Raw genomic sequence first — 24783 nt, 5'->3', positions numbered from 1 at the left:
TATAGCAGATACTGCAAGATTTACACTCATTCACAAGATACAGCCTTTGAGCCACATTAATAGAGATATCAACATGGGCAAAGCTGTAGCAAGCTACTCTCTACTTGTAACAAGCAGTTACTGACGCTATAAACCATGTCTATGAAATTCGAAGGCCCCCTTCCCTTCCTGAAACCAATACATAGAAGCATTCCGTGTTCAAATGTCTGTTACTTAGTTTGAGAGATTATTCTGTAAGTCCACGCCTATTGTTCCAAACATTCTCCAGTCATGATGCATTCCTATCGTATGTGGTGCTGAGTCCAATGAACTAGTTAGATATTTATTTGTGATGTTCAATCTGCTTGATAGAAAACTCCATTTTAATTATGATTAAGAAATTCTCAAAATTTTGCAATTCTTAATAATCCATATCAATGCTCAGGAGTTATTTTTTATTATTTTTTACTTTTTCTTAGTATCCTCACATTACAATGACATTGTTTTCATGAGACATTTTGCAAACAATGTATTAGCTGACCTAAAAATTGGCTGGTTAATCAGCAGACTCTTATGATTCCTTTAAAGTTTTCATAGAAAATATCATCTTTGCAGCTTTCTTGAAGGAGTCTAATGTTTTTTTAACCCCTCGTCCAAAGCTTTTACCAGGTCTTTATAAGGTAAACCCAGCTTTCAAGTATGTTAACACTGATTTGTTTCAGGATGTGCTGGAGTTTGGGATAACATCACCTGTTGGCGTCCTGCGAAGATTGGAGAGACTGTCACTGTCCCTTGTCCAAAAGTATTTAGCCTTTTTTCTGGCAAACCAGGTATTTTATTTTAAGCTGTATTTTTACTGGCTTCTCTCTGGTGTTCTGTAACATAATATGCTAAAAATGGTTTATTTGGGGGTTTTATTTTCTTTATAGAGTTAAAATTCTTGTCAGAGCTGTTCAGGATACACCATGAAAAGACAAAATTATCATGTTTGTGTTTTGTTTGGTGTTGAGTTAGATACTAAATACATTTTCTGATACAGGTGACACTCACCAAAGCTGCAGACACTGCTTGCTCTTTTTTGACCTGTTTTGTTAATTGTTAAGGCAGCTGTGCCTGACTGACATCTCTAACAGCTGCCAGCAGGTCACATGTAGGGTGTTCCTTCTGTGCCTCAGGAGGGGAGCTTTGCCTCGCCGTTGTGAGAATAAAGAGCCCACATTAACAGATAATACCTAAAAATTACTGCAATTGCAATTGAAGGTAGTTGTTATGAAACCTTTTATGCTGCTTTTTAATAGAACTTGAAAAGAGCTCATCAGTGTCTCAGACTGCTGAAACAATTAACTGGTTTAAGTCTACTATATTCTGCATCATCTTGTCAATACATCATATTTTTCCCTGTGGCATGTAAGTGGGGTTTTGAAAATAGATGATGCACACAGAGTATTTCACATGTATCTCAAAATGCTGCAGGAAAAAAAATTATCCTCATTGCTCAGGTGGGAAACCATTGTCATGAAGAGCTGGTGAAAGATGAAAAACTTATCACAGTTATGTAATTTTTTTTTTTTTTTTTTTTTTTTGAGGGAAGGGTTTGGTGTCTCTGTGGACAGCTTTAAAGATATTACTTTTGACTTAGAGTCTAATTTGGGGTATGACTAAAATACCTTTAGACTCAAAACTGTTGAGTAAGTCTTGTTCCAGTAAAAAATAGATAACTAAAACAATCTACAGATGAGCAAAGGTTTTCATTCCTGGAACTGGTGATCTTGATTAGTTTATCATGGATAAACTAAACAATTTTTAAAGGGGAAAGTATGTGTAATCATCACTAAATCTTGTGAAATCTATGAAAGTTTTCAAATTACTCAAATGAAGATAATAAAGTGTTGTCATGAGACACAGAAAACTAATAAATATCAAAAATTCAAAATCTGAATTAAATCATGATTCTTCTGTCTATTTGCCAAAAGCTAGAGCATGCACACTCTGGAGTTTATTTCACAACTGTTGATTATATTACAGCATTTTAATTTTACTATAAAACAACTGCAATAAAAATTTAACTCTGAAACCTTCACAGTGCATTGCAACACTATCTCACTTCACCATGGTGTCAGCAAGACTGAAAGATTACTTCCTTTTTATAGTTTGCTATAATTTTCCCAGATCTAGGTCTTTTTCCTAGCTACCTGTTTACTTCCTGCTTGTGGAACTAACAGGGTTGATTTTTAGAGGTTCCTGTTCAATTAGGAGTGTTTTTTAAATCTTGTCTTTCTATAATTTCAGAGAAGGAAGACAAAAAACATTTTGCATGGTTGATTGAATTAAGATCTAACTAAACATCTTAGCACCTTTATAAGTTGGTTATGCTCAGGAATATGTAATTTATTTAATTCATACACAGCACATTACAAATTAACTTCATTCTTATAGTGGGAAATTATGAAAATATCTTTAAACAATAAATTTAACTCTTTTTATTTAGCCAGATTTGTGAGATGTATGTTTTAGTTTTTAGTGTTTAAGAGGAGTTAAAATTCTACTACAAGATGATCTAGAATACCTTATTTTTATACAAAAATTCCAAACCACTAGTAGGCTCTTAAATGCCATCAATTACTTAAAGGATTTCCCAATTTAAATTGAGAATTTAAAAAAGTAGTTGTCTTCTCATCTTTAGAACTTTTGGAGAGCTGGCTCTAAATTTTGTCAGTGGTGATCTATGTTATAGTTTAAGCATACCACACTATTAATTCTATATTGAATATTGGTAACTTTTGATTGAAAGAATTTTTACTGTGAAAGCAGTCATATTATCATATCATGTTTTTCCTGTATTGTACAAGTTTATGAGTCTCAGAAAGCTGTTCTGTAAAGTTTTTATTCAAATGTATGGGTCTGTGTCAAGTTACAGGTTTTAAATCAGGTTGCCATCTGAAATATTTAACTGCATGAAAAGATGGTGTAGAAATAAATGTTGCCTTCCAAAGAACATTGCCCTACTCTCTTCAGGTTAGACAGTATTGCAATATTTGGAGTAGAAAATACTTCAGCATCTTGGGTACATGGAGTCTTTTTCTTGCAAAATTGGCTTTGACGCAGTTTGTAGTTCTGTTAACACATTCCTCTGCTCTTCCTAGTCTCAGAATCTTGATGTACTTTTAAAGTGAAGACTCTTCACAGTGTATAAATAGGTTACATTTTCTTTTAAAAATGTAATTTCTATGCCAAATGGCAAAAGTGGTCCTGTTGTTGGAGGAGACTGTGGGTTTAGGTCAGGGCCTTTGGTTGTTGGCTGGTGAACCATTTGTAGGATATTTACAACTTTCCACTGAAGACTTTATACAAAGAAGAAATTCCAGTAACCAATCAACAAAGTAAAAATCACAAAAGCTTTAGTTTGGAGTGTACATAAACAAGTTTGGTTTTCTTGACCAACACTGATCTATGACACATAGATTTATTTTTCTGTGGTGGAAAACAGGCATCTTTAAGTCAATTAAAGACCAGTGGTGAACTCCAGACCAAAGCAGTGCATTGTTATAGATTTCAAGTATCATGGATATACAAGCTGCTTTTAGAAATGTGAGGGAAGTTGGCTATGTATTAACATTGTAAGAGTTAGTTATAACTAAATGTGATTACTATATTTTAGTCTGAAACCCAGCTTTTCTGTTCTCCCCTATTAAAGCTGTTCCATATTGCATGAAAATTAATTCATTTTAATGACATTAAGAAGTAGAATCATGGGTTGCCCGCATCTCATCTGTGTGACTTTGTCTCTGAAAAGAGTCAACTTCTTCTCTCAGTTCCAAACAGAAACTTTCTGAAGTTAATAGATGTTCGAAATTCCTTTCCAGCCATACTTCCACATGTCCTGTGCACTCCTTGGACTACCTTGTTTCAGTATTGGTTCAAAGAGTGAAATTCAGCATCCATTTTTATTCCTTGTTCTTCAACCTATCACATAATTTGGCCTTTAAAATTCATTACGAAAAGTACCAACATTTGCTGTAGCAGTAAGTCATCACCTCAATGCCTAAGAGCTTTTATAACTGTTCAATAGATCACTTGGTATTGGCATCTCAGAAAGATTAAATAGGAGGTTAGAACAATTCTCACTGAAATGACTTTTCTTTCAAATTGCTTTACCTACAAATAGCCCCTTTACAGAGTGAACGGAAAGACTCCCTTCTGAGTATTTTAAATAAAACAGCAGAACAGTTTAGGTTTCTGCAGATGTGACAGAAATGGCTGTTATACCAAGGGAGAAGTCTGCCATCACAGTTCGGGTTTACTTTTGTTTTTCTGTAGTGCAAAGATGACTCCAAGCAAGAGTAAAAGCCAAAGTAACATGAATGAAGAGCGCATGAAAGGAAATGGCTGGGTTGAGTCCTAGGAAATAAAGGAAAAAGAGCTAGGTTGTGACTAGCTACTGACAAATTTAGGTTGTCTAAGGAGTCATTGATGAGAAGAGTTTTGAATCGTTCTGATTTAAAATCTCTAATTTTGTTTCACAGGAAATATTAGCAAAAATTGTACAAGTAATGGATGGTCGGATATCTTTCCTGACATCTTAAGTACTTGTGGATACAATGACTATGAAGATGAATATAAGGTAGGATAAATACTTTTTCTATACATTTAGATGATGGCATTCAGTATAGCTATCTAGACATACTGTGCTTCTAAATAAATCCCATTTACTCAGATTAAATGAAAATCAGACTTAATGAAAATCTGTAGTAATTCTTCCTAGCACTGGTTGCAATATGCTCAGATTGCAGTTGTCTAATGAGATAAAATCAGAAATATAGAACTCAGTAACTGTTTGAAACTCAAGGCTATAAACAGTTGGTAATTGTGGTAATGCATCTGTATATCTAATATTGCCATGCTACTCAGATGGGGCATTGTATGTTTTGCATTGTGTTATTTCTAGACATTTCAGTTATTTCAAAATAATATTTCAAAAGAAGTTATCTCAAAACCGAATAATAATATAATCTGTTTTAATATGTTAATAGTACATGCACCACTTGATTGATGATATAAGTAAAGTTACAAGTAAAATAGAATTGATTTAGGTCATTGAAGTTATTGCAAATTTATATTGACTTGAAGTTGTGTTTGCAGTTGTAAATGGTTCAGAAAGCTATCAAGGTATCCTAAATGCACTATGCATGGGAAATTGAATTTTTTCACTTTGCAGATACTCTCTTGTAGTTGAGGGAAGGGTTTTTACCATCACATTTTTCATATTTTCTGTCTATTTTCCTGCTGAGGCTAACAGAGCAAGACTTTGTTTACAAGCAGGACCTCATAGTGTCAGTAAAACTCTTGTTACCCAAAACAGATTAAGTCCTCTCATGAACAAAGATACTTGGCCAGTTGGGTTTTTTCCCTGGATTTTAGTATGTGTGGAATAGCTGTAGCAGATCTGTTCTGTCTTGCTTGCAGAGATGCACTGGCATTCCAGCTAAGGCAGGCAGGTTTTGGCATTTCTTTCTGTATTTAAAAGCCCAACCATTACTGTAGTTGAAAATAGGTAATAGAGAAAATTGAGAGAATATGTTGTTTTCCCAAATTTTCTGAAGATAAATTCTAAAACATCTGTGTCATCTGACAGCTTGGGAGCACACTTATTACTGCTGAAACAGCCACTTTAAACTGTCATTCAACCCAGGCATTGCCATGTGGAGTGAAAATGGGTCAAAGCAGAAAAATTAAAATTAACAAAAGATAGTATTTCAAGTAGTGAGAAACAACTAGAAGATGAACTAGTATAATAGAAAAGCAGTTCTTGTTTGACATAGTCATTAGTAATTTGAAGGAGGTGAATGAAATGCAAATTGACTATACTTGCAGGAATTAACCTAGAGAACTGGAAATAGGAAGTAGCAGCAACTTTTACAAAAGCCTCGAAAAAAGCAAATAATAAAAGTGTGAAGATAAAAATCAGAAGAGAGATGTGAAAAGCAGGTACTGAAAAAATTATTAGCAAACATATAACAGATATAATATCATAAATATAACTCATAGAGACAACAGAAAGAATGCAACATGCAGGTGTGAGATTTTAGAAGGCATTTGAGGTTCTGCACCAGCTACTTGTTTACACAGAAGATGTTTTCTTGAGTTCAAATCTTAGTGCTCAGTGGTAGCCCCTCAAACCAAGATCTTTGCTCAGCATAAATCAGTATAGTTCTTTTTTTTTTTTAATATAATATTTCAACATTAAGAGCTAAAAATGAAGTCCTAATATTTGGATACTGAGTATTCTGGGCATAAAAATGTCATGCAACAATATGCTTTGCAGTATGGGATGTGAAATATATGAAGTTGTCCTCAAAGTTACATTAACTAAGGAGGTAATATTTTAGGGAAGGTGGCAAAATACCTTTCCTGGGGTAAGTCCTAAGTTTCCTTTTTTATGTTTTCCTTTGAGGATGTTAGATTAGTAGGTAGAAACTGTCTTTGGTGTAAATTTGGTGCCTGCATTTTCACTGCTGAATGAATTGCCCTTATAGATCCAATCAAGTATTTGTTCCTGTGGGGTTTTTTTCTATCTTTTAAGATACAGACTTTTATCTTTAATGGAAAGGGCCCTTATTTCTATACATATTCTACATATTGTACATATATGCATACACACAGGCATATATCACTCTCCAGATATATATTTATTTTGGGCAGTTTTGAATATTCTAGAGAAGGTTTAAATGATAAAGATCGATGAGCAAATACTGAATAATTTATTAACAGGTACCAAATTTCTATGCTTAAAAATGCACTGAAATGAGGGAGCTTATTAAGAAATACCATAAATGTGTCACCCTTATTTCTTTGCTGAAAGAACTTGCATCCTTCCAGTTTGCACTGATTTTATGTTCAAATTTAAAAGTTCAATTTTATTCCATATCAGTGGTGTATTAGCAGATTCTATAAAAAGAAACAGCTTGCTTAACATTAAAAATTAACTGTAAGTGCCTGATACAAAACCCTTGGTTTATTCTGTGTTAGATCTTAGTGTTCTCTACTGCTCTTGCCACAATTTATGGGGGATCAGTTTGATAAATATGACTGTCCTGGTTTCGGCTGGGACAATTAATTTTCTTCCTAGTAGCTGATACAGGGCTGTGTTTTGATTTTAGTGTGAGAACAATGTTGATAACACACTGATGTTTTAGTTGTTGCCGAGTAGTGCTTACCCTAAGTCAAGGACTTTTCAGCTTCCCATGCTCTGCCAGCGAGCAGGTGCACAAGGAGCTGGGAGAGACCATGGCCAGGACAGCTGACCCCAACTGGCCTGAGGGATATTCCCCACTGTCTTGGTTTGGCATGGCCTGGTTTTAGGTAGCAGGGGGACCACAAAGATGGCTCCTGTGAGAAACTCCTGGAAAGTTCCACCATGTCCAGCAGAGCTAACCTCTGATGGCTCTGAAAGAAGGACATGCTGACTGGGCCAATGAGAGAGGTTGGTAACGCCTCTGTGATGACTTATTTAAGAAGAAAATCAAAACTAAGTCATGGGGTTTTGCTTCTGTTCAGAGAAGAGGAGGAGGTGAGAACATGTAGGGAAAACCACAAAGCGACACCAAGTTCAGTGAAGAAGGAGCTGGAGGAGGTGCTCCAGGCACCAGAGCCGAGGTTCCTCTGCAGGCCGTGGTGAGGACCATGGTGCAGCAGCTGTGCCCTGCAGCCCGTGGGTCTGGGGGATGCACAGATCCACCCTCAGCCCGCGGGGAGGTGCCCGTGCCGGAGCGGGTGGATGCCTGGAGGAGGCTGTGCTCCAGTGGGAGACCCGCTGGAGAGAGAGGGCCCTGCTCCCAGGCTGGAGCAGCCTGGCCTTGGAGCACTGCAGCCCGTGGGAAGAGAGAGCCCCGGCGCTGCAGTTTTGGGGGGCTGTGTGCCCGTGGGAGGGGCTCAGGCTGCAGCAGGGGCGGGGTGGCTGCTGCTCCTGAGGGGGGACCCACGCCAGGGAAGTTCAGGAGAAATGTCTCCCATGGGAGGGACCCCACGGCCTCGCAGGGGAAGACTCCTGTCCCGGAGCAGCGGAAGGAAATCTCGGTGATGGACTGAGCAAACCCCCGTGCCCTGTCCCCCTGCGCTGTCGGTGGGAAGGAGGGAGGGGCTGGGGAAAAAGGTGTTTTAAGGGCTTATTTTACTTCTCATTATCCTCCTCTGATTCTGTTAGCAATAAATTCACTTTGTAACTTTAAGTTAATCCTGTTTTGCTCTTGAAGTATTTTCTCCCAGTTCTTGTCTCAACTAATGAAGCCTTCGTTAATTTTTTTTTCTCTCTCTCCTCTGCCCGGCTGTGTCAGGGAAGGGTAAGGGAGAGACTCTCGTGGGGCCAGTGTCAAACCACAACACACACCACAGAACGTCATGTCCAGTATATAAACTGGGAGGAGTTGGCTGGGAGCTCTCGGCTGCTGCTCGGCGATGGGCTGGGCATCGGTCAGCGGCTGCTGAGCAATGGCGTTGGGCATCACTTGTCTTCTTATCCCAACCCAGGTTTTACCTTCTTCCCAGTTCTCCACACCCTATGGAGGGGGTTGGGGAGGCAGGGAGAGGAGGGAGGGAGTGAGTGGTTGTGTGATGTTTTGTTGCCATTGGGGTTAAAGCACAACAATGATAATGTGTGAACAAAATACTTTATGTTGTTATCACATTGAAGCATAGCTCTAAACGTTTATCATATCGTTCCAGACCTTTTTCTACAAGTAAACTTGTTACTGCTAACCTTCAAGATCAAGTTTTAGGTTCATCTTAGGTATTCAAATAAGAATCTCTTTTTTTTTTCCCTTTTATATTTCTGTGGAGCTCACAGCAGCACAACAGCAAAATAGCAAGCTTGATTTGACCATGCTAGACACACATCAAGGTGTCTTAACCAAACTCAAGCCTCTCTGCAACCTTTCCTTGACATATTTTGACATCTTCTATATAGACTGAACAAGCTGGAGACACGTCCTGGCTGTTGTCAGAAGGTATTAAACCCTGTGTCAGCATTATTAATATACAGCAAGATATCTGGTGAATGTAAAGCACTGAAAAGTGTCCACTTCATTTAAAATAATGACTGAATCAGTTAGTACAGCTTTGTCTAAATCTTAAGTGTGAATTGGCCCAGGATTTTTTAGATCACACAAAAGCCCCAATATATACAGGTTACAGGCTGTGTGATTTGAAGGTGTAGTGTCTTTCATGGAGAGGAAGATCCTCACGGTGGTGGAATATGGTGATACTGTTGCAGCTTGCACCTTTAGTAGGAGCATCATCCATGGAAGAAGCATTCCCCCATTTGCCCAGGTTCCTGGAGCGTTCACATCACCCTGGGTGTGCTGCAGACACACCAGCCCAGACAAGTGGAGTCGAGGCAGTGAGGGCAGGAGTTGACAGAGTGTCTTGACTGTAGCTGCCTTTAGAAAACAGATGCATTACTGCTGTCTGTGGAGTGGATCATTGCTCTGGAATAATGGATTGTTTGGAGTGAGTCTAAATTGAATCCTTGCCTCTCAACAAAATCTGACACAAGGCAGCCATCTACCAATGTATTTTCATGTGCCTCTAAGTCATGCTAAATTTATTTATGTTATGCTGCATTTTTCATTAGTATTTTTCCATGAAGTGTCATTAAGAGACCAATATTCCTTAAATTAAATGCAAAATCTTCCACTGACTTCAAGTGAGGACTAGGACTGAATATTAGCTGATATTTCCTCTTGTAGACCATAGAGGAAATTCACTTTAATTGCAGAATATTCAATAAACTGCTAATTTCCAGTACACGAGTGTTCACATTCACAGATACATCTGCTGATACACATTTACACAGGAAAATGTGGGAGTTTGTGCATCTACAAAGTTGTCATCTCTCCCAGTATGTTTAGGGAACTTTGAATAACAAGACATTCTGACTGACATAACTAAAATTAATTATGCCACTATTGCTAAGAGATACTTATGGCAATGCTGGTCTCATCTGGTTTATTGGCTGGTGTTTAGACTCAGGGTGAGTTGAAGGAAAAACATCTGAAAAAGGGTATCATTAATTACTAGTTTAAAGATTATTAAATGCCATGAGGAATACCAATTTTATTACATCTTTTTAGTAAATTCTATTCTTCTCTACATACATAATTCACAAATGTGTAGGAAGTGTCCTCCTATAAGAGAAAATTAAATTGTCCACAACACATAATCCATCTCCTTATCTCAGTTTATATTTGTTCTCTCATAAGTAGTACAAGATTTTAGAAAAGGCTACTGCCTTGTTGAATTTAATTTTGCAGAAGGAAAGAACTAGGGTTCCTTATTCCATTTCTATTTGCATTTGCACATTTCAGTGCTTTTAAGGCACTGAACTCATTTGCTAGGCCCAGCTCTTATTTTACATTGTACAGTTTAAGATTTCCTGGTATGTTCTCGGAGTATGAATATTCAAATATTATGAAATATTCAAATATTGACACTGGGATCATGAAAATTTAAGATCACAAATTTTAATATAGTTGTAAATACTTATATCTGTAAAGAGTAAACTCTCTTACATACAGTATTAGCCCACAGAATAAACAAAATGAAGAGTCAGTTGGGATGATCATGGTCATATATTCCTTAGCAACGATAAATTATATTTAAGGTTAAATGAATAAAGAGGTGAGGATTTTTCTTTTACATTAAGGATGATTTCTGGTCAATAGCAAAATTCCTTTGGACAAAGGATCCATACCCTCATCTTTCTCCAGTGTTTTCTCCTTCATCACCAAGGTACCTTCTCACCCCTAGAGGTCCTTCCAAACTAAGGCTGAGGTTCAGAGATCCACCGGGTGTCTGTCAGCTTTGCTTAGGAAGTGTCTCTTCTCTTCTGTGCTATTTTGTGAATAAACAGAAGACTTCTGTCTCCTGAACTTAGTAAGAATAACGTGAAACTAAATTTAAAGGAAGCATTAGCAGAAACAGGTGTCTTTTGTGAGAAAACAAAAGTGTGCCTAGAAATAGATTTTACAAAAAATTTATTGAAGTTAACACAAATTAGACAAACTTGTACTAATCCAATTTCATTTTATAAGTGTGGGGGTTTTTACCCTTTTAAAACCTATTAAGTAGCTGCAAAAAAAGAGGAAGCATTTTAGGATTAGCTCTTTAGAAAATATTTACACTTTCTGTAACCATTTCCATTATTTTTTTCTGAAAATCTTAAGCCACTGATTTTTTTTTTCTGTGCCTAACCACCTACTGACTTTAGTTTACTGGTTGTAATTTTAATATTTTCCTCAGAACTTTAAAAATAAATTGTTGGATTTCGGTTTTGGAACCAGTATTGCTTAAATAATCCTGCCAATAATTTCCACAAGCCAGCTGTTCTTAATATGTTGCAAAAGTACTGATTTTGTTAGACTTGCAGAAAAGTTCATGTCATTTCAATTTCATAATGTCATTTCAATTTCATGTGTATGACTTGAATCAGTTTATCCTTTGAAAACAGCTATAAAATCTGAAGGGGTTATGATATTTCTTCTGTGTTAAAATATTTTTAAAATATAATTTATTTTTAAATTCTCTTTTGGTTAATCCATGCCTTTGTTGCAGTCATTTTATTCCTTCCAATCTTGCACATTTATATTTTAAGTTTAGAGGTTAAAGCTAAATGTTAGTTGAGACGTGGGTAATTATGGTTCGCACAGAGTAGTAAGAAAGAAATAAGATACCCCATCTTGTGAAAAGACATTGGTTTTTTGTTCTATCAGATTTGGCATTGCTTTGCCTGTTTCTTTTGCAGCAATATGATACAAAGAGTTTGTTTCTAAAGGGTACTAGCTAAAATACAGATGAGTGACAAATATATCATAGCTGTGACTAAGTCAGTATTAGTCTAATGAACTTCCTGGTTTTCAGTTGCCACAGCACAATGTGGAATTTAATTCTTTGTCTTTTTGGAGTTTGTGTGTATATTTAATTGACGAACAATTTGAGAACACCATTTACTAAATTTTTTTTTGTTGAGTCACTAGGAGTTATAGAGGTCTTACTGGGAAATTAAGACACATCTGTTATAGGTTCATACAAGAAATTTAAGGACCAGTATGATTGCATCATCTTTTGTGCTGAGTCTAATAAAGTGCTTCATGCTATTCGTCTATAACATTCTAATAATCTAAATTTTTTTTTGTCTTAGTTTGAAAGACAGGTGTCTGCTAAGGAAGGCAGGAGCTTCCCTTGGAATGGCAGATGCGACCCCCCTTCCCTCCGAGTTATTATAATTTTGAAATCAAGGGGCTTTTAGGCAAAGATGTGGGAAATAGGAATAACAGTTCTTTACTATTATATATCTGTATGTGTATAACCAGTCAAACAAACAACAATAACTCTGGCAGTAACAGCAAACAATCCCAAACCCAGTCCCGGCCTTCTCGGCTGTCGGGCCCTTTCCCCTCGGGTGCAGTTCCGCTCGCAGCCGGCAGGGGCGCTGGCGGCTCCCGGTGAGCAGGGCAGGTGCGATGGTTCCCCCGCGCCTGCAGGGGGCGCTCTGGAGCGAGCTCGGGGAGCAGCGGCACCGGTGCCCTGGGATCCCGGGAAGGGATGGGACAAAGGCTTCACAAACCCCTGGGCAGCCGATCCCGGTGTCCGGCCGGACCCTTGGGAACAGCAGGCTGGAATGGCAGGGACGAGCACAAATCCCTGGTGGCAGACGAGGTGTATCCAAACCGGGAAGCCCCCAGAGGCCTGGGCAGGCAGGGCGAGCACGGCTACAACGCAGCGAAGGCTCGAAGCAGTGGTGGGGCAGGGCAGCCACGGCCCGGCTCCCAGCGGGGCAGGGAAGGCGGGCTGGGGATCCTGGGGTTTCTCTGGCAGAAGGAAAAGGCAGCCCAAGAAAGCAGCCTCCCTCTCTGTCCAAATGCTGGAGACGGACTGCCCACTGCCCACACACCCAGGTGAAACAAAAGAGTAGCCAGATGCACCCCACCCCTCATAGCCACTGCTTTTGTTTTTCTTAAGTACCCAGCAATTTGTCCCCCTAGCAACACGTATGGGGAAAATTCCTTTAACAGAAAAAAAATCCAGGAGAGGTCCTAAAACCCCAACATTTTTTTAAAATCAAAACACATGAATTTGAATAATTGTAATTTTTGATGCAATGGATTAAAAATGGGTTAGTGTTTACTTACCTTTGCAGCAGTTTGAGAAGCAGGGTTAATTTTTGATCAGTAGAAAATTCTATAGCTTCTAAGATTTCTGATTGTTACGAAACTAAACGAATAAAATGTCTGAGAAAAAAGGAAAGGTGTTGTTTTCTACCATTTCCAGTGCAGAATACAGGATAATTGAAAAATCTATATCATATGATAAAACAATTTCAATTGTGTAATTATTTTTTATTTTCTCATGCTTAGCTTGAACAAAACGACCATGGTCAGTGTTAAGGTAATATCCAAGCACTCCTGGCTGATTAACTTCAGTCCTGACATACCCACATGCAGCTATTCCACATTCATCTGTTTGGCAAAGCAATGGCCAGCAGAGAGACTCAGTCCTGCTGATACCAACAGCTGTTTGCTGGGCTACAAGTACATGGGGTTCCTCTTTTGATTTTAGTCTGACTATTTTTTGTAGGGGTCATGTGTGTGTACAGAATGCCAGAAATATTACATTAAATAGTGTGGTTTTTTCCTGGCAGAAGACAAGCTCTTCTGTTCTCCCTAGTAGGGCAAAGTGACGGAGTCACTTCATGTGCAGCAGCCTGACAGTTTCTGTCAAGCTCAGAGTACTTGGCCAGAGGCTAAATTCAAGGCACTGTTACAGCAGTGTGGCTGGACAGCTGATGCTTTGTTAGTAAGTTCATGCAGGGTTTCCACCTTTTTTTCCTTCATTTAGGATTTCTGAAATCAGATAGGTCCAGTTTTAAAAGTCTCAGTCAGTGGAGTTTTCCTGAAATCAAATCTGGACAGAATTTTCAAAGTGGTGTGGAATGATGAAAAATTAAGCCAGTCTAGCTTTCTTGTTGGGCATGTCTCAGTCATCCCCATGCAGTTTGAACAGCTACTTTCTTAATGCCAAAGTACAAAACACTCTCATATTCTATAATCTAATGGCTGAATATATAACAAGCATAAGAATTGCTATGAATGCACTTAAGATCCATGGCAGTTGTTTCCTGTATTTTTCCACTTTAACCATATCTACAACAGTGCAGTTGCAAGAGTCTTCATTTCATTTCACATTTAATTTAGTCTTTTCCATATCTAGATAATATTTGCAAAGTGAATGTTCAGCTAATTTCATCATGAATTTGGATTACTGAAAAAAGCTCCTTACTTGGCCTTTTGAATGCTGTAAAAATAAATACACTAAGTGATTTAAGATTCCTTTGGCTATGTTAGTTAAGAGTGTTGCTTCCTTGCTACTTTTTACAAACATCATTTGGGAAGGTAAATGATAACCATGTGCACTAAATACTGAAATTCTGTTACATGTAGCATGTTCCACCTTGCTTTTAAAACCTTTACTTTCTTAATGTAATAAAAAAAACTTCAATGTTTAAATATTTTATCTAGCTTGAGTGGAAATTAATGTCAGTCCAATGACTGTTGTAGGCATAAATGGAGAAGCAGTTTAATTCTGAAAATATTTAGCCCTATTTTTCTTGATGTTGTTACTCAGAACAGGACTTAATGTAGTATGTAGCTAGTAAATTTACAAATAACTGCAGTTCATCAGCAGAGTGTGCATTTCAGCCTGCTTTCCCTCTGTTGAAAAATTTATTTTCCAAGTTTTAGCATGTAACTTCACTAAAGGAAGGGTTGTTTGGGTCACCATATAATAAAGTATTTGAACATTTAGAGTAGGAAATTAATGAGACTTAAACTTGTCTTCAAAATTAAATTCTTGTACAGCTGCACTACAAAGTACTCTAGAGCAGAAGGACTGAAGGAATTATTATGGAAGGAGGGCTTCGGTGGATTGATGCCGCGTTTATTCCACAGGGTCCCTCTTAGGGGGACTGCTTAGGCAGCGCTCTGCCAGCCCCCACGCGCGCACACGATCTCACCTTTGCAGGCAGTCGCGAACAGCCCCTCACACCCACAGTCTGTGCACAAACCGGAGACAGAGAGGGGAGAGGGGTTCTCTGCATGCAATTCCGAGGTGTTTAATGGCAACACACCTGAAGGGAACAGAGGCAAGAAGAACCCAGAATTGACAGCCAGCACCAGTTTTATCCCAAGAGCTCCCAAAGGCGGGCAGAGCATCCAAAACCAATAATCTGAGGGCTCGGGGGCAGAGGCAAGGTTGAGTGACATAACAGGGGCCAATGGGAAGAGGGATGAGAGGGGGGAGAGAGCCAGTGACTAGCAGAATCTAGACAAAGGGAGAACTTTCTAGCACAGTGTTGTAAGGAGAGATCACTTTTAAGGCAACTTGGGGCTGTAAAGTGGACTTAGCCTCTGCAACAAATTATTTCCTTTAGAGATAATCTGTTCTTTCAAACTGACTTGCTCTTACCAGTTTGATTGTGTTAATGGAAATTGAGGAATCTGATACTTTATTTGACCTCACTGACATGGTATAATCAACTGGAATGGTACCAGATTGTGTGTCTAAGTTTTGAGTTCCTGAGGCTGAATTTTCTACTGAAGTCAATTGTCTTGAGATGTTGCCTTGCAAAATGTGTTGGAATAGAGATAGAACATTTTCATCATGTACTGCAGTGCAAAGAGTGAAAATCATGCTTTAGCTTTCAGAGCTATTCAGTGGACAATTACATCATTTCACAGACAATTTTCCATATCACTAAGTAGTTTCTGCATATGTATTTTTCTGTGCAGGTCAACTTCTATGTGAGGGTGAAAGCAATTTATACTCTTGGATACAGCGTATCTCTGATTGCTCTTACAACAGGAAGTATAATTCTTTGCCTTTTCAGGTATGTGTTTTTCCTGAATAAATATTAATGATAAGACAGCTTTAACTGTTGTCTGATTGCTCAGATGCTTAAAAAATGCACTGAGTTTACACTTTTGCAGTTAAACAGCTGACAGTAATGTAATGCTGACTTGATTTTTGCTAGCACTGATCATATTAACAATTTTCAAAGTATTTTACAAATTTATAGGCACTACAGCCCATATAAGAAAGAATAGTGATTTAGGAATGATTATATAAAGCATTTTCTATTTGGTTATTAAAATCGACACCTTGAATTGCTCTTGAGAATTAGTGGGATGCTGGTCTCACCACTGGACAAGTGGGCAGCCATATTTTGTGGAAGATTCTGGGTGGTTTCCAGGAGTACTGTAATCAAAGGCAAAGGCAATCATTACTTTGTCCAAGTGGGGCTGTAAATCACAGAATCACCCAATCACCAAGGTTGAGAGAGACCTTCAAGATCATCTAGTCCAGCCATCAACCCAGCACTGCCATAATCACCCCTAAACCTTATCCTCGAGTGCTACATCCAAACACCTCTTGAACACTTCCACTTGTATACATCTAACATTCATTATTTCAGCTACTGAATGAGATGAATAACTAATCATCTGCATGAGTTATTCAAGAAAAATAGTTTCCTCCTATTTACAGCTTGCATATATCTTTGAATTGCACAGGAACATGTGATGCAGTCCAACATAATAGTGGTATCTCAGCAAAGGATGTGCGTGGCAGCAGCAATCACTGCATTTTTGACAACTGTTTAAAATTCAGCCTGGTACTATGTCCTTTGCCAAATTCAGGTCTACCAAGGCAGATCTGTTCTTAATTTTCCTACACTCATTGTAAATATCCTTGTTTTAGTAGTTTCAGAATGGATTATACAGTGTTTGTTGAAAATCTCAACTGGAAGAATACTTGGAAGTTGCCACTGCACACTGCCATTACACCTATTGCATCTTCATTCTTTTGCTGCTCATACTTGTCAAAATGCCTCATCTTCTAGCCCATTTCCAGGTGCAGCTCAAGGTGCTGGTTGTGACCACAAAAACCTCTTAGCAGTTTGGTTTCTGGGGATTTGATATAAAAAAAAATTTAAAATAGGAAAATCTTGAAGGGATTGTATTTTAAGGGGAAAGCCCTCAATTTATAGCTTGCTTCCCCTGAGTACTCATTGACTTACTTGGAATATTTAAAGTGCCATTTGTTTGTAAGACTTTCACATGGCCGCCAGACTAAAGAAGAGAAGTTTCGCATTCATTGGATGGAAAGGATAGGTGATCAAATGTTTTGAATGCATTTTTAATTGCTCCTGCATACACCTACATCATAGGATCAAAAGTCACTATGTGCAAAATACAGGAGTTAAATGAAAGAATGAAACCAGAAAATAATAAGTGAGAGCACATCTGAAGTATATCCAGGATAATCAAAGTTGTGTTTGCAAGAAAAACACTGGAATGAGCGCACACAGAAGGATATAATAATCTATGTTTATTGTCAGTTTATGTTAAAATGTGAGAGAGATACCACTGGGATCTTTTAGTCTATGATACTGAACAGAAGTGAGAGATAAAAGGAAACAGCAAGGCAGCACTGACAAAATGACAGAAAAGGAAAGGGTATGCTCTTACTCAAGGTTCATATTGCTAAGAAATGTCCAAAGAGTAATAGAAGTCTGTTCAACATTTTCTGCATCGTAACCTAAAATGCCTGTTTTTAAATCTCATCATAGAAAACTTCATTGTACTCGGAACTACATCCATCTGAACCTGTTCCTCTCTTTCATTCTAAGAGCCATCTCTGTTTTAGTCAAGGATGATATTCTCTATTCCAGCTCCAACACAGCTCACTGTCCAGAGGATCAAACCTCATGGGTAATAAACCTCATTTTCTACCTAGTGTTACCCCTATTTTGTCACTGAATTTTCCTCCCTGATCCTTTTAAATATTTAAGAGTACCAAGATTTCAGTGTAGACAGTTCTGTAGAGAGTATAATGACTAGGAGAATGGTGTGTTAGAAGTAGCCAGAGAAAGAAGGTTGCAGCACAAGTAGGAGACATTAACATTGTTTGCATGTCCATGAAGGACAACTTGTCATCAGCTGAGACAAATCATAACCAGATATAGCTCAGAGTAAGTATGGCCACTGCATTAATCAGCTGGGAGAGTTGAAGACAAACAGGAGTGCCATCAGCTGGGAGTGATTAAAGGCAGATGCTCTGGAAGTGTTCCAGCAGCTTTATCAGGGGTCCAGGAATTGGACAGGTATCAGCGGAGGGAGGGAAATAACTCAGGAAATTAAATATTTGCAGGAGTTTTCTTCATTAACTCCTCTGTACTTCTGGGCTGTGACAGAGGTGTTATCATCTCTTGCATTCTTGGCAAGCTAATATGTTTACTGTGTTTTCATGCACAGGGTTTAAAAAAAATTTCAAGTGTTGCTGTTAAAAGACTGACCTATATATGATATTCCTAATTCTCTGTCCCTGTTGATTCAGTAAAAAATCCCTTCTAATTTTAATTAAGTACAGTTTAAGCTTGTGAGAAAAAAAATGGAAGAAGATACTTTTCTCTTGATGAAGCCATATTGTCCCAAACCATGAAGTTCTTAGCAGTGACTACCAAGCTGTACATAGGAACTCATAATCTGGGATATTTCTAACAGGAAAAAACAGGAACTGAGTTGGTAGACCCCAATTAGGCAAAATAGATAGTAGACAGACTGCCAGGGGTAATCAGAAGTTCCTAGGTCCTTGAAAGACTATTCAGTGGACTCTCAAAATGCTACTTGATTTCTGCAATTTCATTTATTCTCCAGTTATCTTGGCTACAAAGCCTTATAATTTCCTATCTAAATATGCCCAATTTTGTGAACTGCTGAGTAATTTCTGTTGCATTGTATGTGGGATGATTGGGCACCAGCCTGGCAAGGTTGTTCTGTCTTACCCTGGCTTGGTGCTGCCTTTCGAGCACACGGGGTTTGCCCCTTTTGTCACATGTGTGTGATGTTCCACAGTTCTGCTGCACTCACAGAGGTCTAAAACACTAAAACACACATAAGGCACTGTAAGTAGGTCCTGGGTCTGGATTACATGGAGCACTAATTTGGGCTAATTTTACTGATAGATACCTTCACTGTTCAGCATCTGCAAACACAGCTGAAACAGAATTACTTGCAGGAGGAAGGGAAAATACCTTGATGCAAGGTATATAAATTGAGAATGTAATACAAGCGAGTATTGGAATTTATAAGGGATTACAAAATTTTCACTGCTAGTCTGATTGTATGGAATCCTAAACATAAAAGCAAATTTCAACTTGCTTGACAATTTCACCTTTTCACACATTTTGAAATGCTAATTTTTATCCATTTTACGTCTTCTGGCCCACTGCTGATCTGCAATGGGTATCCCTTCAGTGGATACAAGGTCCAGAGGTAAGATCAGTCTTACCAAAGCTAGCTAGCTTTCTAACCTTGGTTGTAGGCAGCTAAAATCAGGTGAAATTAATTCAGGCCTTTGGACTCTTCCTTAGTTTTCTGTATATGCATGTACCTAGGCATGAATACAGACATGTACGTTACTTGGGGTGCACTGAGGTGTCTGAGACATCAGAGGGGGCTGATGAATACAAAGAAGTATCCGTAAGGAGGTCTGCCCTTCTGGCTTAGCAGCTGGTGACTGCGTCTCACTTCTTAATAGACATCTGTGTTTAGAGACAGGAATCAATTGCTGAAAGTGAGTAAGTCACCTGCTTAGGTATCTGGTGTATTTGGAATTTTAACAGAAAAATTGAGGTATGAAGGGTATTTAAACTGGAGAAGTGAGTAAAGCTGGCAGAAACTAGAGATTTTATTTGGTCCAGTTTGTTTCGTCTGTTACATTCACAATATCATCACATTTCTCGGCACATTCTCAGTCCATATGAACATTTTCATATTCAATTCTCACATCTCAGATTCCTGCTGGGAGGTACCAAAGTAGCAGCAGCCAGCACTGTGGAACATCAGCAGCACAGACATCTGAAAATTAATTCTGAAGAGCAGCACACAGACTATAACTATCATTTTTTGATACATGTCTATGTGTTTTGTTAACTAAGAAGCACTAAAACATTTTCTAAAAGGAAAATATAATTTTTAAAAGTCCAGTCAACTTTTTCTTCTAAGTCTACTTAGTCATCATATAAAGTTATATTTTTCACTCAGTTTCACATTTAGCCTTGAAAATTCATAAAGCAGTTTCTTTGTTAACTTTTACTGTGTTAGGAAGTCAGATGAGGTTTTAATACATTTATTAGACTCCTAGTAGATGATCATTTAATTTTATAGCCATTCATTAACAAACTGTTGCAAAAGTGTGCGTTTATTGATAACCACCGTGTTCTTCAATGTTTATCCTATGACGTTTTCAAAATTTCTGGCTGAATTTGCAATGAGAGCCATCTAAATAATTTTTAATAATTCATTTTCTTTTAATATATACAGTAACATTTACAATGTTACAATTTGCTTGACTGAAGATAGAAAATTCTACTGGACCTGGTTTACCGATATGACAAAGACTGCTAAGATTTATAGGCTGTAGTAGTAAAAATAATACAGCATCTTTCCTGCAACAAATTTGATCCCTCTTCTCATATTTCAGGTGGGCTGCAAGGCAATTCTGGTGTTTTTTCAGTATGGTGTCATGGCAAACTTTTACTGGCTCTTAGTAGAAGGACTTTACCTCCACATCCTCCTTGTGCTAATATTCTCCCCCAACAGACACTTCACAATCTACCTGCTGATAGGATGGGGTAAGAACTCACACATCTTCCAGTAATGTTCTTTTTTCTGTATGTGAGTATTAGTCAGGTTCAGTATTTCATACCAAGGTAGTTGAGCTGCCTCTGTTGGTGACTTTTCAGACTCACAAGTTCCTCAGTTCAGCTCCAGCACAGGTTACAGCTGCTGTAGCACAGGAAAGAGCAGGCACAAAACTGTTGGAGCACCACTGCTGGCTTGATGGCTGGCACAACTTCCTCCTGTGCCATCTGCACCACACCCAGGGATTCCTCTTGTGCAAAGACTGCCACTGCAAAACACATGATTCAGGTGTCCTAATTTACGAGGAAAATTAAAGTTCAGCTGCACAGCCATGAGCTGTACTATGCAATTTTTGTTTTTGAAAAGCCCAATAATACTGTCCATCTGGTTTTAAATGCATGTATTCCCTTCATTTACAGAAAGTGTGTTGATATTTATATAGAACACTTTAATACTTCCAGTAATAGGTGGTCATTAAACATTTGGGCGTTGCTGGGAAATGGGAATAAACCAGTGTGTGGACAAGGTTCCTTATGAAATGATTTATACTTCAATTTTATACTGCAGTCCTTGGAGGTGCATTGGGAATGCATAACTTGTATCTATTTTCCTGTAAGACACTCTGACACCTTGCAAGAAGCCTAAGAAAGGTTTTTTTTTTTGCGTATTAGTAATTATGGCTGCATTTTTATAAGAAATAAACCCACTTCCCTGCAGTCTTTGTTTCTAATACATTTCTGACATCATGTAGCTCATCAGATGGGCCTCTCCCTCCATTCACTGAGCTGTTTACTGTGTGCTGTGTATTTGGGCAATAACTGGTTACTACTAGCAGGATGAACATTTTTTTTGTGGACTTGCATTTTTGTGATCATTCTCTAAACCTCTTTGGCATTTTTCAGGAATTCCTACGATATTTATTATTACGTGGACAGTGACACGGATCATTTTAGAGGACACTGGGTGAGTGTGTGAGAGAGAAAGCTGTAACTAAACTGAAAAATCATGCCTTACATAATTTCAAGGCTTTCTTTGCAAGACCTCTAAACCAAAGGCAAACTCCTTTTTCCTTTGTCATTATGATTACAGAGGAACTCTGAAGTGTAATTAATATTTTATCTGACTAACCTTTCAGAGGACTTAGAGTATTTGGATCAAAAGTGCTGAGCCCAGGGTGAAAATTAAATATTCAGTTTTTCAGACAGAGCTTCAGGTTCAGTCTCACATTTTCACAAACAAGTTCCAGGCATCTATAACCTGAATATCCCACAAGAAATTATGTAATTTCAATTGCACCTGTCAGTTGCTTTAGATCTTTCGGCTACCCAGAGGGTCAGTGATAAGTGCACTCTGGAAAAGTGCCCTTACACTAAGTGAAACGAAGCTTTATTCCCAAAAAGGTCAACATCCTCAATGATGTCTAATGGTACAGCCCAGTGTGCTTGATGTTTTAGCTGATTTCATAAAATCATGGGATGAATTGGGTTGGGAGTGACCTTGAAGATTGGTTAGTTCCAACCCTCCTTGCCATGGGCAGTGATGCCACACTGTAGACCAGGTTACTCAGAGCCCCATCTGGTCTGGCCTTAAAACGCTTCAAGGGATGGGGCATCCACAGCTTCTCTGGGCAGCCTGTGCCAGGGCCTCCTTACCCTCGCAGTAATGCACTGGTGAGGCCACACCTCGAGACCTGTGTCCAGTTCTGGGCCACTCACCACAGGAAAGACATTGAGGGGCTGGAATGTATCCAGAGAAGGGCAGTGGAGCTGGTGAGGGGTCTGGAGCACAGGTCTGGTAAGGAGCAGCTGAGGGAACTGGGGATGTTTAGTCTGAAGAAAAGGAGGCTCGGGGGGACCTTATCACTCCCCACAACTCTCTGAAAGGAGGCTGTTAGCCACGTGGGGGTTGGTCTCTTCTCCCAGGCAACCAGTGACAGGACAAGAGGAAATGGCCTCAAGCTGTGCCATGGGAGGTTCAGTTAGGACATCAGGAAGAATTTCTTCATGGAAGGGGTTGTAAAGCATTGGAATGGGCTGTCCACAGAAGTGGTGAAGTCACCTTTCCTGGAGGTGTTCAGGAAATGACTGGATGTGGCCCTCAGTGCCATGGTCTGGTTTACATGGTGGTGCTTGGTCAAAGGTTGGACTCAATGATCTCAGAGGTCTTTTCCAACCTAAATGATTCTGCAACTTTATGAGGAAAGAATTTCTTCCTGATGTCTTATTCTCTCCTCTTTCATTTTTAAACCATTCTCCCTTGTCCTATCACTACATGTCCTGGAAAAATGTCACTTTCTCTGTTTTTTATAAGCTCCATTTGAGTGCTGAAAGGTCACAGTGGATTCTCCCTGGATCCTTGTCTTCTCCAGGCTAAACAAACCTGACTTTCTCGGAGAGATACTTCAGCCCTCTGATCACCTTCATGGCCCCCTCCGGACCTGTTCTAATAGGTCTACATCTTTTTATGCTCACGACTTCACACCTGGATGCAGTGCTCCTGGTGGGGAAATTGAGTATGCATATTAAAACAAAGGAAATAAAATTAATTGCAGGAAATGACTGAATGCCAAATTCTAGGCTAGAACAGGCATTATTTCAGTGTGCTTTGACATGTTTATAAGAAATACTTCTCCTCATAGGTCTTGCTTGCCAGATGATATTAATGTCAACATGATTTTCCCTCTTTTTTTATAGTTGCTGGGATACAAATGAGCATGGTGGTCCCTGGTGGGTTATACGAATACCAATTTTAATTTCTATTATAGTAAGTAAATTTTGAAGCATGAATTATAGATACTTTCAGCATTGTGCAGTGCATGTAGCCATTATTCTTTACTGCTAGTTACAGATACGAAAGAATTCTGTTTTAATGAAAAGAAATTGTGCTGCAGGAGAAATGTTAAACAGATGCCAAGGCCATGAAATTTGTTGCCTTCAAAATTTATCTGCCTCGTATTAAGTGAGCAGTTGCTTTTATTTGTGTGTTGTTCTTTCTTTAACATCTCTCCTGTTTATGAGCCTGGAGGAAGCAAAAATCTAATTATACTTTTCAATGAATTGCAGATTTGATTTTGTGTGTAAATAGTAGTCCTGCAACTGAGAATCTGATATTAGTCATAAAAAAGTATGGCTGTGTATGTCTTTCTTTAATTGGTAGCCTACTGAAATATTTATGGAACATGAAGTGTTTGCAAAATAATACCATTTGAGAATGTTTCACAGGGCTTTTCCCGTTTGGAACTCATTAGAATTACTGGAGTAGTGTAATAATATTCCTGTTCACTGTAACGATTGTGTAATTAACTTTGGGCATAATATACTACAGTTATATGTCCATTTCTGAAAACAGTCAGAGAGCAAATTAATGTATTTTAGATACACTTGCTTCATTTTTAAAATTGTAGGCAGAAAATCTAGGGCATTATTAGATTACACAAGATTTCAGGAGTTTGCATTATGCTTGGGCTTGCCATTCAATCTGTGCCTGCTGAAAATCATTTTGGGAGGAATTCCTGTCATCACCATCAGAGTGAATTCTGCAATTTGAAGAGAAAGAAGAGTAGGCCATATCTCTGAAATGACATAAGGTAAGGCCTCAAAGATGTTTTATGTTATGAAGAAATGAGCATGAAACAGAACTACAGCGTGATGGGAATACTCACACCTCAAAGGAGCTGGAGAATGGGGGACGATCTGGAATGAAGAAAATATGCTGGAAGATAAAACAAACCACCTGGTGTTTAAAGGAAAGCCTGTTCTCTGAATGCTCAGTTTGAGCAGCTATCTGGTAACCAGCTGAGACTTCGTGTGCCAGAAGGCAGTGCTCCTCCAAAGCAGTCCTAGACCTGGAAGTGGAAGTTATCCCAGGGCACATTGCCGGACCTGAACTGCAGCTTGTTCTTAGTGAAGACTGGGAAATGAGTTGTGATTTAAGCAAATGGACTACTGGTCAGGCAGCAAAAGTCTGATATATCCAACAGTATTGTGAGAACGGGTTCTGATACCATTTTGCCCAGTGGGAATGACTTCAATTAATTCAGTGTGTCAGAACCCTC

At 38.7% G+C, this 24783-nt stretch overlaps 1 protein-coding gene across 2 annotated transcripts in view; it reads left to right on the top strand.

Annotated features, from left to right (window-relative positions):
• Nucleotides 1-24783, top strand: part of VIPR2 (vasoactive intestinal peptide receptor 2) — a 51491-nt gene that overhangs the window by 14220 nt on the left and 12488 nt on the right. For both annotated transcript variants that reach the window (XR_011148937.1, XM_069006430.1), the window contains exons 3-9: nt 702-809; nt 4503-4600; nt 15816-15913; nt 17654-17795; nt 20569-20719; nt 21632-21692; nt 23423-23492. Coding sequence is in view for 1 of the 2 variants with exons in the window: in XM_069006430.1 (XP_068862531.1) it covers nt 702-809; nt 4503-4600; nt 15816-15913; nt 17654-17795; nt 20569-20719; nt 21632-21692; nt 23423-23492 (728 nt within the window). In the remaining variant the exon portion in view is untranslated. The remainder of the gene's footprint in view (nt 1-701; nt 810-4502; nt 4601-15815; nt 15914-17653; nt 17796-20568; nt 20720-21631; nt 21693-23422; nt 23493-24783) is intronic.

Source organism: Aphelocoma coerulescens, chromosome 2 (genome assembly GCF_041296385.1).
Source record: "Aphelocoma coerulescens isolate FSJ_1873_10779 chromosome 2, UR_Acoe_1.0, whole genome shotgun sequence".
Lineage (NCBI taxonomy): Eukaryota > Metazoa > Chordata > Aves > Passeriformes > Corvidae > Aphelocoma > Aphelocoma coerulescens.
This window is presented reverse-complemented; position numbering and strand designations above follow the sequence as displayed.